Raw genomic sequence first — 13,951 nt, forward strand, 5'->3', positions numbered from 1 at the left:
CAGTCATGTTTAGCTTCTTCCATTTTCTAATGATTGCTCCAACAGTGGACCTTTTTTCACCAAGCTGCTTGGCAATTTCCCCGTAGCCCTTTCCAGCCTTGTGGAGGTGTACATTTTTGTCTCTAGTGTCTTTGGACAGCTCTTTGGTCTTGTCCATGTTAGTAGTTGGATTCTTACTGATTGTATGGGGTGGACAGGTGTCTTTATGCAGCTAATGACCTCAAACAGGTGCATCTAATTTAGGATAATAAATGGAGTGGAGGTGGACATTTTAAAGGCGGACTAACAGGTCTTTGAGGGTCAGAATTCTAGCTGATAGACAGGTGTTCAAATACTTATTTGCAGCTGTATCATACAAATAAATAGTTAAAAAATCATACATTGTGATTTCTGGATTTTTTTTTATAGATTATGTCTCTCACAGTGGACATGCACCTACGCTGACAATTTCAGACCCCTCCATAATTTCTAAGTGGGAGAACTTGCAAAATAGCAGGGTGTTCAAATACTTATTTTCCTCACTGTATTTATTTAGTATATTTCAACAAAACACTGCTTAGTTAAACCAAGGCATTCCTTCTGAAAGCACTTTTATTGGTTGTCACTGAACTGTCCGACACTTAAAGGGTCCTCAAACAACATTTAACATAACACATCGGCAGTAAAAATAATCTGTGAGATAAAATGCGTTTCATAATCCATATAATAGATTATTAACACAAATGAAATGGATCCAATGCAGTCTGTGTACTGTACACATATGTTAACCATTACTTCTGTAGTTACCATCAACAAATAAGTTCAAGCTAGAGTTCAGAACATAACAGTTAAGTGCTGAGGTATAAGATTCTGTCTTCATCTATTTTGAACTCAAAAGAAACACTCAGTTAAAGGAGTCAGTTAAAAGACCTTGACATGATACTTATATAAACAGGGAACCGATACATTAAAGTCCACAGTCTTGTTAAAACTCACTAATTTTTCACTTGAAAAGTTAGGGATGAAACTAAAAGATTAATCAGTCAGCCAAAAGCACAAATAATAATAATAATAATAATAAAAAAGCTATTCCCCTTATAAGCTGTAAAAAGCAGCTTCTGTCTGTTGGACCCAGAACCAAGTAATCTTGGGCGGGAAAAAGACATTTTACTGGCGTTTTATTAAAAACTAGTTTCTGGTTAGCTGACAAATGTGAGAAGATTAACAAAAAAGGTGTTTGCTTAGCTAATAATCCATGAAAACATGTCGTGTCAGCTATGTTCAGTTATGTTCTTCTTGTAATTCTGTGCGTTTTAAGACAATTATTAACTTCCAGGAGACCTTGGCTCTCTAACTATGATGTTGTTTAAACTGTCATCAGGAGGCGCTGTTTCCTGATTATGTTCACCTGAGTACTGTGCTGCTGCCAAAACCTTTCCAGTTAGAAGAGATCACGGCGACAGCTTTTTTTTTTCCTTCAATATAATGGATATAGTGAGTTTTGTGTAAGTGCAACTTAACACACGTCACAGTGCAGGAATGGAGACACATTCACAAGCTGGTGAGCAAAAGAGACATCTGTGTTGCTTATGTGTTTGTACGTGGTTTCCTCTTGGCTTTCCTGACGTACAGGAAGTACATGGTGTGTCCCGTGAAAATGAACAGGACGGAGATGATGACAAGGATGCCGAAGTGTTGTGGCTGAGGTGCAGAGATGACCATGAGGAAGTGCAGCAGGTCCATCAGATAGTTCATCGAACTCTGGACTCCATTCACCACCCCACGCTCTGATTCACAAATGGTCTCCTGCAAGAGCTGAGTCACTGTCAGGTCAAAGGACCAGAGACCTGTAAAACATCAGACACCTTATATATTATATTTCCACAAAAATATTAAGCAGCACAACTGTTTTCAGTATTGATAATAATAAGAAATATTTAAGGATCATGTGACACTGAAGACTGGAGTAATTATGCTGATAATTCAGCTTTGTCATCACAGGAATAAATGTAACAAAACATTTTAAAATATATTAAAATAGAAAAGATTTGTTTTAAATTGTAATAACATTACACAGTATTACTGTTTTTAGTGTTTTTGATTAAAAAAAATGCTGCCTTGTTGCATAAAAAAAAAAAAAAATCTTACAGACCGCAAATGTATTATTTTGAATGAATAGATCTGATAAAGCAGCCATCTACTCACCAACTCGAGCTGTAATGACTCCAAGGAACAGCAGGATGATGGAGATGTAAGACTCCGGTTCTGTCCCTGCTGGCGCGTTCTCAAACAGCACAGTGTTATTGGTCCAGTGAATGGAGGAACGGTCTGGCAGCAGAGGCTGGTTGCTGCCTCCACGCAGTAGGTATCCGTGCCTCTTGTGACCTCCGGTCATTCCTCCCACATCCGACGAATTCCCAATATTTAGTATGCTGAGGTCCATGGGGCTACCGGGGGCAAACACGGAGCACACACAAAGCAACAGGCAAACTAGGTGCAGAACGCTAGAAATGACCCCAGTGTTGACCAGGCCATATGCTTTCCGCAGCTTTGTGAAAAGGACAGTACCCAGAAGCCCTGCCACAGCCGACATGCCCATCAGTATGCTGAGCAGAGAGCCGCTGACGCCCTGGGTGTAGGCATAGCCAGTGGTGATGCAGTCAAAACCCAGCACGGTGGTGTAAAGGAAGGCCAGGCCCAGGCCGGCTAGGAAAACAGGCTGTCTGTAATACGCCCTCCATCCTTCCCGACAGGTGCTGAGGAGTCCACGCAGGCGATGGAGGCACACTGGTAATCGGCTTGTTTCTTGTAAATGCAGGTTGCTGGTGCTTTCCTCTGAGGTGGCTCCAGTTGTACATGCTGAGGTCCTGCCTGAACAAAAGAGCATGGATTTGGTCAATATGCAATGTTATTCTTTCTAACTTTCGTGCTATCTTTCTTTCTTTCGTTCTATCTATCATCTATCTTTCTTTATTTCTGTCTGTCGTTCTATCTATCTATCTATTTGTCTGTCTGTCATTCTATCTATCTGTTTGTCTGTCTGTCATTCTATCTATCATCTAACTGTCGGTCTATCATTCTATCTGTCTGTCTTTCTGTCTGTCTATCTGTCTGTCTATCTATCTATCTATCTATCTATCTATCTATCTATCTATCTATCTATCTATCTATCTATCTATCTATCTATCTATCTATCTATCTATCTATTCGTCTCTCTGTCTAGCATTCTGTCTGTCTATCTGTCTGTCCGTCTATCATTCTATCTATCTGTCTGTCTGTCTATCATTATATCTGTCTGTCTGTCATTCTATCTATATATCTGTCTGTCTGTCATTCTATCTATATATCTGTCTGTCTATCTATCTATCTATCATTATGGGCCCTATTTTAACGATCTGAAACGCAAGTGTCAAAGCGCGAAGCGCAAGTAACTTTGTGGGCGGGTCTCGGCGCTGTTGCTATTTTCCCGGCGGGATAAATGGCTCTTGCGCCCGGCGCAAATCTAAAATGGGTTGGTCTGAAGCATAGACCGTAAAAAAATATGGACGACGCGACTTCATTGACTTCCGCTGACCAAAGTTGAAGCTTTCATAGGCCCGCTCACGGCGCTGACATCTTGGGACCGAGTCTGCGCAGTAGCGATCTCGGGACCGGAGTTGCGCAGTAGAGAACAGGAAGTAGAGGCGCGATTATCAAAAGCCCGCCCACACTCTCGCAAATGCAGAACAATTCATTATGTTGGTGTGAAATAAACAGTTATGGAAGTGTAGAAATTAAAGCTAAAGCTCCAATCTCCTCCCAAAAATCCAGAAAAAAGTCCGTTAGTGCCTCAGTGACAAGTTCATTCAGAGAAGCCGTCAATCTCAGCTGTCAATCATGACGTCACACCCCTCGTTTTTATAGCATCAAATAACTCACTAAAACTAAACTTATTTAAAAAACGAACACTTGAAATTAAATTATTGTAATAAAAACTGCCTAAAATGACAGAAACCATCTTTAGGAAATTATTTGAAGTGTAATTAAATTGTTTAGTGTGTCTCGCGCCCATTCTAATACATGGAGAGGCGGGGTTTAGGAGATATACTGGGACCGGCCACCGGGGGGCGAGCGAGGCGCGAAAGCTTCAATTTCTGACTGAAGCACTACAGGCTTGGTCTGAAGTAGCTTCATTATTCATAGGTGTGGTTTGGGCGTAACGTGAATAAACCAATCAGAGCGTCATCCAACATTCCCTGTAAAAGCAGGTGCGCAAGTTCCATTATGGATTGCTATTATTATGGCGTATTTACCAGGCGCACGCCAGGAGCGGTTCACAGCCGAGGAGACTGATGTTCTTGTAAGAGCAGTGAAAGACAGAGAAGTTGTGTTGTATGGGGATGGGAGAAACCCACCCAAAATAGCGTTGGTTAAACAGGCGTGGGAGGAAATAGCCACAATTGTTTCATCAGCTGGCATCCCCAGGACGTCGCACCAGTGCCGCAAGCGCTACAATGACATCAGAAGACGGGGAAAGTCCAAGCTTGCCAGCATCAATCGGGCACGCCGTGTAACGGGAGGTGGATCTGCCTCTACTCAGGACCTGACGCCAGCAGAGGACATCGCTGCGTCCACCCTCACCGATTTTTTTTCCTGGTTCTTGACGGACAAACCAATTTGTTAGATGTCCTTATATACATATATGTCTTGCCATTAAGTCTCCTTAATTATTAGACTACAATTAGCCTGAATAATTTGTAAGCTAGATTTATGCCTATTTTTTCACATCTTCGTGGCACACCACAATGATTTCCGTCATCTCATGTGTTAATAATTTTTAGTGTAACAATTTATGATTTGCAAAAATAACTGTTGCATCTGTGTAGATTACATGAGCAAAGTGTATGCGCGTTGTGCACGCTATACATTATGGTCAAGCATGCGCCCTTAAAATAGCATAATGAACAACGCGCAACGCGCCACTGACTTTAGACTAGGTTTTTTCTGGTCAGTGGCGCAATTGTTTAATGGAACAGCAAAATAGCACCAGGGATTGTTTGCGCCGGAACGCGCCTCCTTTTTTGCGCTGAACCGCCCAGGGAGCGCAAGTTCATTCACTAGTTTAGCGACGTGATTCTGTGGAGGGAAAAGCGCGCTTTGCGCGGGTGCAAAATAGGAATGACACATGCGTCGGTGTACAAAGTCAATTGCGCTGGGTGCAAGATAGGGCCCTAAATCTATCTGTCTTTCTGTCTGTCTATCATTCTATATCTGTCTGTATCAATCTATCTGTCTGTCTGTCATTATATCTATCTGTCTGTCTGTCTGTCTATCATTCTATCTATATGTATCAATCTGTCTGTCTATCTATCTATCTATCTATCTATCTATCTATCTATCTATCTATTTGTCTGTCTGTCTGTCATTCTATCTATCTGTTTGTCTGTCTGTCATTCTATCTATCATCTAACTGTCGGTCTATCATTCTATCTGTCTGTCTTTCTGTCGGTCTATCATTCTATCTATCTATCTATCTATCTATCTATCTATCTATCTATCTATCTATCTATCTATCTATCTATCTATCTATCTATCTATCTATCTATCTATCTATCTATCTATCTATCTATCTATCTATCTATCCACACCACACCACTAGACGTCAGTAAAATGCAATATTGACTAAAAAATAAACACCACACTACTGAATGACTCTTAAATTATATAGTACATTTCAAACATGGGGAGGATAGAATATTTTGTGTACTAGTCTATGGTGAAAAATTGTTACCTTGTGAGCATTTTCTTTCTCTTTTCTTCTCTAAATAGCTTTGATGTTCCATTGCTGGTGGTTTAACAGACAGAGCCGGTACGATACGGTAAACTCTTGAGAGGAAGACGAACTCCACAATGAGGGACACCAGATTCCATCCTAAGATGAAGCCACAGCCAACCACATTCGAGGCCAGGGTCATTACCTGACCCACTGCCAGAGGAGCCAGGATGTTGGTCACCTGATCGATCCGTCTCATTGTAGCATTCATTCCTGTATCAGGAGGAAATCAAAACTCAATTTGTGTGTGTGTGTGTTTGAATATTTGTGTGCAATATATTTGTATGCTTATTCGATTATTACACTGTTAGCTTAGCAACAACGGGCCGCCCTGACAATATCAAACATGTTTGATATTTGGGATTTGAAATTGGGATGATTAAAAATATGACAGTACTTCCACAATAGCCAATGAGAGACAAGTCTACATGGAGACGGAAGTGAATGACCGCGAAACAACAAGCAGCTGTACGGGTCTGGTGGATAACAGAGATGGAGGAACGGCTGGTCGAAATGTGGCAACAACACGGCTGTTTTTTTTCTTGCTATAAAGAATAAGTATTGATACAGCAAGATGCCGCAACACAGTAGGCCTATCCATTTTGTTTACATCTGCTTCCCCGTGAGATCACAAGGTGCTAAATCTTGTAGTGTGTGATGCGCCAAAGATTTTCAAATCTTGTAGTGTGTGCAGGTTTCAGGCAAAAGTGAGAGGATGTTTCTTTTTTGCAGAGTTTAGATACTCGATTTCCAATACACAGATTAGCATTATGCTAACAGAAATAAAGGTCATACCTGCAAGGTGACCACGGTTGTAGCCTGTGATCACCACTATCCAATCCCTCTGGATGGCAATGGTGAGAGCTGTGCTGGCGAGGTTCGCCACATCTGCCAGGACGATCACCACCGTATAACAAACCACCTTGTGTGAGTTGTGTGATGCAACAAGTTACTATGCTATGTCATAACAGCAGGAATGCTTATGTTCAGCAATGACTAGCCAGAGACAGAAGGCACACAATGCTATGCTGAACACATGATTGCGTTCTGAATGGGCATATATTACTGATAATACTTTTTAGGGTACAAAGTAAGAGGGACTTACAGTTAGCCACCCATCCCAGATCTCCTCAATCCATTTTTTGTACGAGAACACCAACATGAGTACGATGCTGCAGACTGTCACTGAGATATTCTGAATGAACAGGGATGCGTGGGCCACTGTAGAGAAGGACAGAGTCAATTATGATACTTAAAATAATAGAAAAGATATATTTTAATGCCATGAAAAAAAATGCCACCCCATAATCAAAAGAAAAATTCCTTACAATTATATTTTCCATACACATTTACATTTAGTCATTTAGCAGATGCTTTTATCCAAAGCGACTTACAAATGAGGGCAATAGAAGTAGCTAGAGCAGTCAAGGGCAACAATATCAACAATATGAAAATACTACATACAGAAAACAAAGCATGGTAACATTAGTCCAAGGCGAGTTGAATGTAGAACCCATGTGCAGTTTATTGATATAATCCAAGGTTATATCAAACAAAACAAGACAATGACTTAAGTCTGAGAACATAACAGACTTGAACATAAACGTGAACTAGACTTGACTGGACTCACTGATGATAGTGGATTACAACATCAATACACAATTAGCAAACAATGGAAACGAGGGCTATTTATACAAAAAGGACTAACGGCTAAAAAGAAACACTTGGGGCTAGTTGCATAAAATGCAAAGACTAGTCTTACATGTTAGTCATCATTTTTTTTTCCTAAGACTGTTCATAACTTTTTATGTCGGTTATATTAAAAAACGTACATTGGTCTGATTATATCCTGAAAAGTATGAATGATTACCCCTAACTAACTGCTAGTTGGTCATGCTAGTTCTTAAGACCGTTTTAAAATATGATATATAAATTATTGACATTTTTGAAAATTGTAAAGTATTCAATAATTTAAATAATAATATCAAATATACTTTTTCATTACAGTAATACGACTGTCAGAGGTGTTTCATTGTCATTACATATAATGCAAATAATAATATTGAGAAATATGTAATAGTTATGTTTCTTCAAGGTGAACATAAATTATTTCTTTCTGGTGATTTTGGGGTGGTCCAAAATATGTATGACCCGACCAGTTCATGATATCTCTTAATTAGATTCAGTCTTTTCAATTAAGTAACAGAGAAGGTTTTTTTTAACAAGTTTGTGTAGCCTATCTTTCACCTTTGTTTCTTGGGTTGCGGTCAACCCAGTCTCCAATCAAAGCCCCTAGTAAGAGCACCGATCCGGCCACCACCAGTCCAAAGATGCCAGTTAACAGCAGGTTATGGCCATACAGCTCAATCAGGAAGACAGAGATGGCGAAATGCCACATGCGATCGCCCTGGGATGTGAAAAGCGATGCTCAGTTCTCGATATCATACTTCACATATCATAATTAACATTGTGTGGTCCTCAAATCATCATGAGAATAAACATATAATGCTGTGCCAGCATGGCAGATACGAAAGGGGCTCCTTACCCACATAGATAATGCTCCGCTCACATAGATGAGGAACTTGGGACCCCTGAGGTAGATGAGGGCTGATTCTATGAGATAAATAGTCTTAAATTATTTATTTCTAGTATGTGCATTTGTTGTAAATATTAGACTGGTTCATGCCAAACAGCAAAAAAAAAAAAACTGGATTCTTGTCATAGTGTCTCTAGTTTTCATTCAAAGGGATAGTTCACCCACAATATTGAAAATTCTGTCATCAGTTACTCTCTGAACTCAGACTTTTTTTATGGCGCACATAAGTAAAAATCAGGAAGAATTGTACTGGTCACTCTTTTCCATGCAAGTAAGATGAATGGGTTGGGACTGAGGATTTTAGTTTAGGCTCATGAACCGTAAACTCGAGAACCGAATCACTCAACAATGAACAATGAATGAACAAATCATTCATTTTTGTTTTGAACCAGTTCTTTGAAAAAGTTCTACTTAAATGACTTGTTAACCCTTAAACGTATACCTCGGGTCTTTAGTGACCCATGACGTCATTCACTAACCTCCTCCTCATTCATTTTTTAAAGTTAGACATCAATCTTCTTGATATTCCTCAATCAATTCATTATTAACAATATAACAAGAAAAAAATAATAAAATTATTTTAAAAAATGCCTGTTTTACCATTCTTTTTATGTAAACATTCTATTGGGTCGCTAACGACCCAAGGTGTGTACCATTGTAAGTATACTTTTTTCTGCACAACAATAATTGAATCTTTGATGACTGAATAAGTGCAATTTACCTTTATTCCACAAGGTGGCATTACACAATGAAGAAGTGACGTTTCACTCACAGTTACCGCAGGCAGAAAACAAAAGAATAGGAAGTATCATCAGCAAAACTTAAAATGGCTCAGCGATTTACTGCAGAACAAGTACTGAACGCAATCAAATATTAGTGTCACTGATGGTGGATCTGGTGGAGAAGCTGTCAGCGATCAAAATATCGATTTTGAAGTTGTTAAAAATGATAGTTGTGAGAATGCTGAAGATGCCAGATGCTGAAATGAGCTCTGACGAGGACAGTGATGATGGTATAAAACACCTGCTCAAACTGAACCCTTCCAAGCTCCAAAAGGTAACAAAATATGCTTTATTTTATTCTTTTGTAATTGTTTCTCTAATATCAGGAGAGTTTTATATTATCGCGACAGGTAGAGATCCATCCGTGTTAGATATACAGTAGATCCGGGTCACTAAAGACCCGAATATGTAATGATGATTGGCGGAAACATTAATGGAATCAAATATTGCTTGTCTTTGAACCGTCAAGAGCAAAGAAAGCTTCACAATAATTGCTTAAATTCTGATCTGTTTGTTACAAAACAATAATGTGACTTCATAACATTTGGAATATCGCACATGACTCGAGTGGATCACTCTGCATCCTTTTTGATAGGCTATACTTGGGTTTCATGGAAAAGAGTGACGGTGACCTTCCTTTAGTGTACCACAGAAGAAAGAAAGTCGGGCGTTTTGGAATGACAATGTTCACTAAATACTGACAAGCAACCTGATTTAAGTCTACTGTATAGAAGTTCCACGGTTTAGTTTTACTGAATATCACATGAAGAACAATTTCAGAGTATTAAAAGTATAAAACTAGTAAAGAAACATACGTGGTATATTCCTGGCTTTGATCACAGGTGACTCTCTGTCATTATCATTGTCAAACTCCACAGCAGCACCAGCACTCTGCGCCCCCTCTGTTCTGAGAGACATCCTGCATGGACAGCATGACTGAATTACAATCAGGTCAATAGATGGTAAAAGCGGAAATCGTTCAAATTTATAAAATAAAGAAACTAAAGAAACTCTAATGCCCTTTCACACTAGCGGACGATCGTTCTGTTGTCCGCCTCTTTAAATGCTCGAGCTCGTTACAGCAGGATGAATTCTGATTGGCTGTCAATGTTTTAATCGTTCATCAGCTGGATAAAATCGTTCTGAAAATGATTCCAACGATATCGTTTCTCTCTATCGTTATCGTTATAGCTATGGTGTGAACACAATGCTTCAATATTGAAAACGATTTTTAGAACTATATCTTTATAGTTAGCCTATCGTCCTTGGTGTGAATGGGCCTTAACAGTGTTTGCAGTTCTTTTTGTTGGCCTGGTTGTCACACTATAATGAGGCCTAGCTCCTATATGCAAACCTGTAAAAAAAAAAAATAATAATAATAATAATAATAATAATAAAATAATAATAAAATAATAATACAAATAAATAAACCTAAAAATACAACATTGTGACAGTTTAAGACAACATTGTGACAGTTTAAGTGTGGAATCATTAGTAGCCTAGTTAATAATGTTCAGATAAATGTCTTGTTTTTCAATTATCATACACTATTAGAAAGATTTTTATTGTTTTTGAAAGAAGTCTCTTATATGCTCACCAAGGCTGCATTTATTTGATCAAAAATACAGTGAAACAATAATATTGTGAAATATTATTACAATTTAGTATAACTGGTTTAAAATGTAGTTTATTCCTGTGAAGGCAAAGTTAAATTTTCAGCATCATTAGCCTACTCCAGTCTTCAGTGTCACGTGATCCTTCAGAAATCATTCTAATATGCTGATTTGGTGCTCAAGAAACATTTATTATATTATCAATGATAAAAACACTTGCGCTGCTTAATATTTTTGTAATAACCACAACTTTTTTCTTTCAGGATTGTTTGATGAATACAATGTTCAAACAACAGCATTTATTTTAAATATAAATCTTTACTGCCATGTTTTGATCAATTTCTTGCATCCTTTCTGAATATTTAAAAAAAAAATACATAAAAAATACAAAAACAAACTACTGACACAAAACTTTTGTACAGTAGTATATGTTAATTGTATGTTAAAGTCTAAGGTGAGATCAATAGATTTTCATTATTTAATACATTATATAATGTCACTTGCCACTTTTGCCTTTTGGCCTGCCTAGTTGGGGACACTAAATATTCATCAATATTTTTGACTTGAATGCACAGACACTATCATATGAGAACCGAATCTGAGCTAGATGATGACATCTCTGTTTTCTCCAGCTGCTTTATAGATGAATTGAACTCATTCCATAATTATTGAACTGAAATGAAAACCTATATATATATATACATATAATTATATATATATAAGTTTGTGTCAAACCTGATAATCGTAACATAAAATGAAAGCGCAAAAGAGCATCTTGAGATTCAATGGAACCAAGAACACCTGACAATCACATGGCCAATGTCACAATTAGATGGACAAAGAAATTGTGCAAAATGAAATATTTCTTTCTCATGTTGCATCATAACAGTTCTTTGTTTTAAAATATTTTAACTTTCTGTCATTGTTGATGTTCTTTTCCATTTTAAATTAAATGTTGACCCTCAGACTTTCAGTGTGGCCCCAGACGCCAGTGTACACATAATATTAAAAAACGTAAGCTAAAAAAACAGGTAGAAAAGAAGAAAATGACCTGATTTTTGACTCCTCGCGTCCTCCTTACTACGAGCGCTTGCTGTGTCTCAAGGTTGTGCTATCCATGTGTCCCAGGTAAGGATGCTTCCATGCAGGCCTGAATTCCAGCAGCCGTACTGTGAGGGGCTTGATAACATCATAGTGCATGAGGGCACCATTGTATGAAACTGCCAGAAAAGCAGAACGAGTCACAGGCTGACAAAGGCAGCCAGCATATTCCACAGCACGTGACAGCGAGGGGGGACAATGTCACCGTTCACCCCCCACATCACAAAAAAAAGACCACCCTGTCACTCAAATCTCATACACATGCACTCACACAGTAATAAACACAACATCAACATGTGTTGTTTATAGTTATCCGTTTAATGGCAGTGCCCTGATATGATTCAGTTTTTTAATCAATTCATATTCAATCAGAACCCATTTATTATTATATATCAAAATGTTTTATGGTTATGGAAGTAAAATAATACCAAACATTTTTGAAACAAAAAAGAATTTGTAAAGCGAAATAAAATGGACCGAAAATTGCCTGTCGAAAAGTATAGGTTGTGTTTTTAAACAGAATGAATATTTTGGAAGTGAAATCTGAGAGGTGAATATGGATTATTGAATTTTGAATAATGAAAATGTGTGTGAAATGTTTTGAATTGAAATATTCACATCTTAAATGTACAACATGTCGAATTTCAGCCCATAAAAATACAAGCCCTGAAAATACAATGCATTAAAATGCAAGCATGGTTAATGCACTGCATATTTTTTCATGTAGTGCAATTCAACAAGCTTTTTTGTTTAAAAAATATTTGGCATTATTCGAAAAAACTGTTTAACAACGATGTTTACAGATTATACAACGGATATCTGAACAACGTCTGAACAAAATGCAGCACCTTGAACCCTTCAGATTACATACAATGAACATATTATGAATGCTCTTTATCTCACCACTGCACTGCAGATAACAAAACAATAAAAAACTAAACCTACATACTTTATCAAATGATTTTGTTGTTTTCACAAATGGTTCCGCTTATTTTGGTTTATGAATTTTCTGTAATTTTATTATTTGGTAACACTTTATTTTCAGTGTCCTTGTTACATGTGCTTACCATAAATCCGTAAATTATGCATAATTACATTCTACTAACCCTCATCCAAACCCTAATCCTACCCTATAGTAAGTACATGTTGTTAATTAATATTAATCAGTACTTAAATATATGATTACAAGTGCAACCTATAATTGTTACCATTTTTTCATTTGTGTTTGTGTATACCACCTCCCACTCTTAGCCCAAAGAAGAACATAATTCTAACATTCTTCACATGTTAATAACATAACAAGTAGGCCTATATTCATCACTAGATCTCAAAACAAAGGTTCTATATAAGGAGAAACGTCTTAAAGGCCCACTGAAACAGGATGATAGGGCGGGACATATCGAACAGCTCATCCCCTTTTTAAAATAGCCAATAGCGTTTCACTTATATCACAGCTTGGCCAGGGCCACTGACCAAAGCCGCATTTGACAGCTTATGATAGCCATAGATTCTCCTTTTAGATTTAATATGAAACTGTGTACTAAAGCAAACCAGTGATCATAATCATGCTGAATGTGTGGGTTTAAAAGTGTAGTTTGTGTAGATGTCGTATGTTGTACATGCATGGCACCGGTTTTATCTCTTCCACTCATTAGTGCAGTTTCTAATGCAGAGTCTCTGTTTCTCCTCCTAATCACCTCCATATCGCTTTAAAATATAGCATTCTGTGTAGAAATCAAAGGACCTGATACGTTTTCTGGTATGACTTGCGCATATGATCCGATCCAGACTTCTTCGTTCCAATGGAAAGCATATTTACACTGTCTAAATTGTTCCCTTTCCCCTATATAGTGCACTACATTCTTAAAAATAAAGGTGCCAGGAAAAACCGAAAAGGGGTTTTCACAGCGATGCCATAGAAGAACCATTTTTGGTTCCCTGAAGAACCGTTTTGTGAATGGTTCTTTATAGAACCGTTTTTTCTAACCATTTTATAGACAAATAACCTTTCTGTGCTACAAAGAACCAATTGTGCAATGGAAAGATTCTTTGGATATTAAAGGTTCTT

At 37.9% G+C, this 13,951-nt stretch overlaps 1 protein-coding gene across 1 annotated transcript; it reads right to left on the reverse strand.

Annotated features, from left to right (window-relative positions):
* Positions 1 to 1,566: 1,566 nt before the first annotated feature.
* LOC307138166 (ferroportin) lies at positions 1,567 to 10,087 on the reverse strand (the record flags this gene model as incomplete). The annotated part of the gene is made up of 8 exons (XM_079836333.1): positions 1,567 to 1,826; positions 2,185 to 2,850; positions 5,750 to 6,004; positions 6,587 to 6,713; positions 6,897 to 7,012; positions 8,039 to 8,198; positions 8,337 to 8,404; positions 9,985 to 10,087. The coding sequence occupies 8 exons, from the start codon at positions 10,085 to 10,087 to the stop codon at positions 1,567 to 1,569; spliced, it is 1,755 nt and encodes a 584-aa protein (XP_079692459.1).
* Positions 10,088 to 13,951: the final 3,864 nt, after the last annotated feature.

The sequence above is a fragment of the Gobio gobio genome (genome assembly GCF_949357685.1).
Source record: "Gobio gobio genome assembly, chromosome: 15".
Lineage (NCBI taxonomy): Eukaryota > Metazoa > Chordata > Actinopteri > Cypriniformes > Gobionidae > Gobio > Gobio gobio.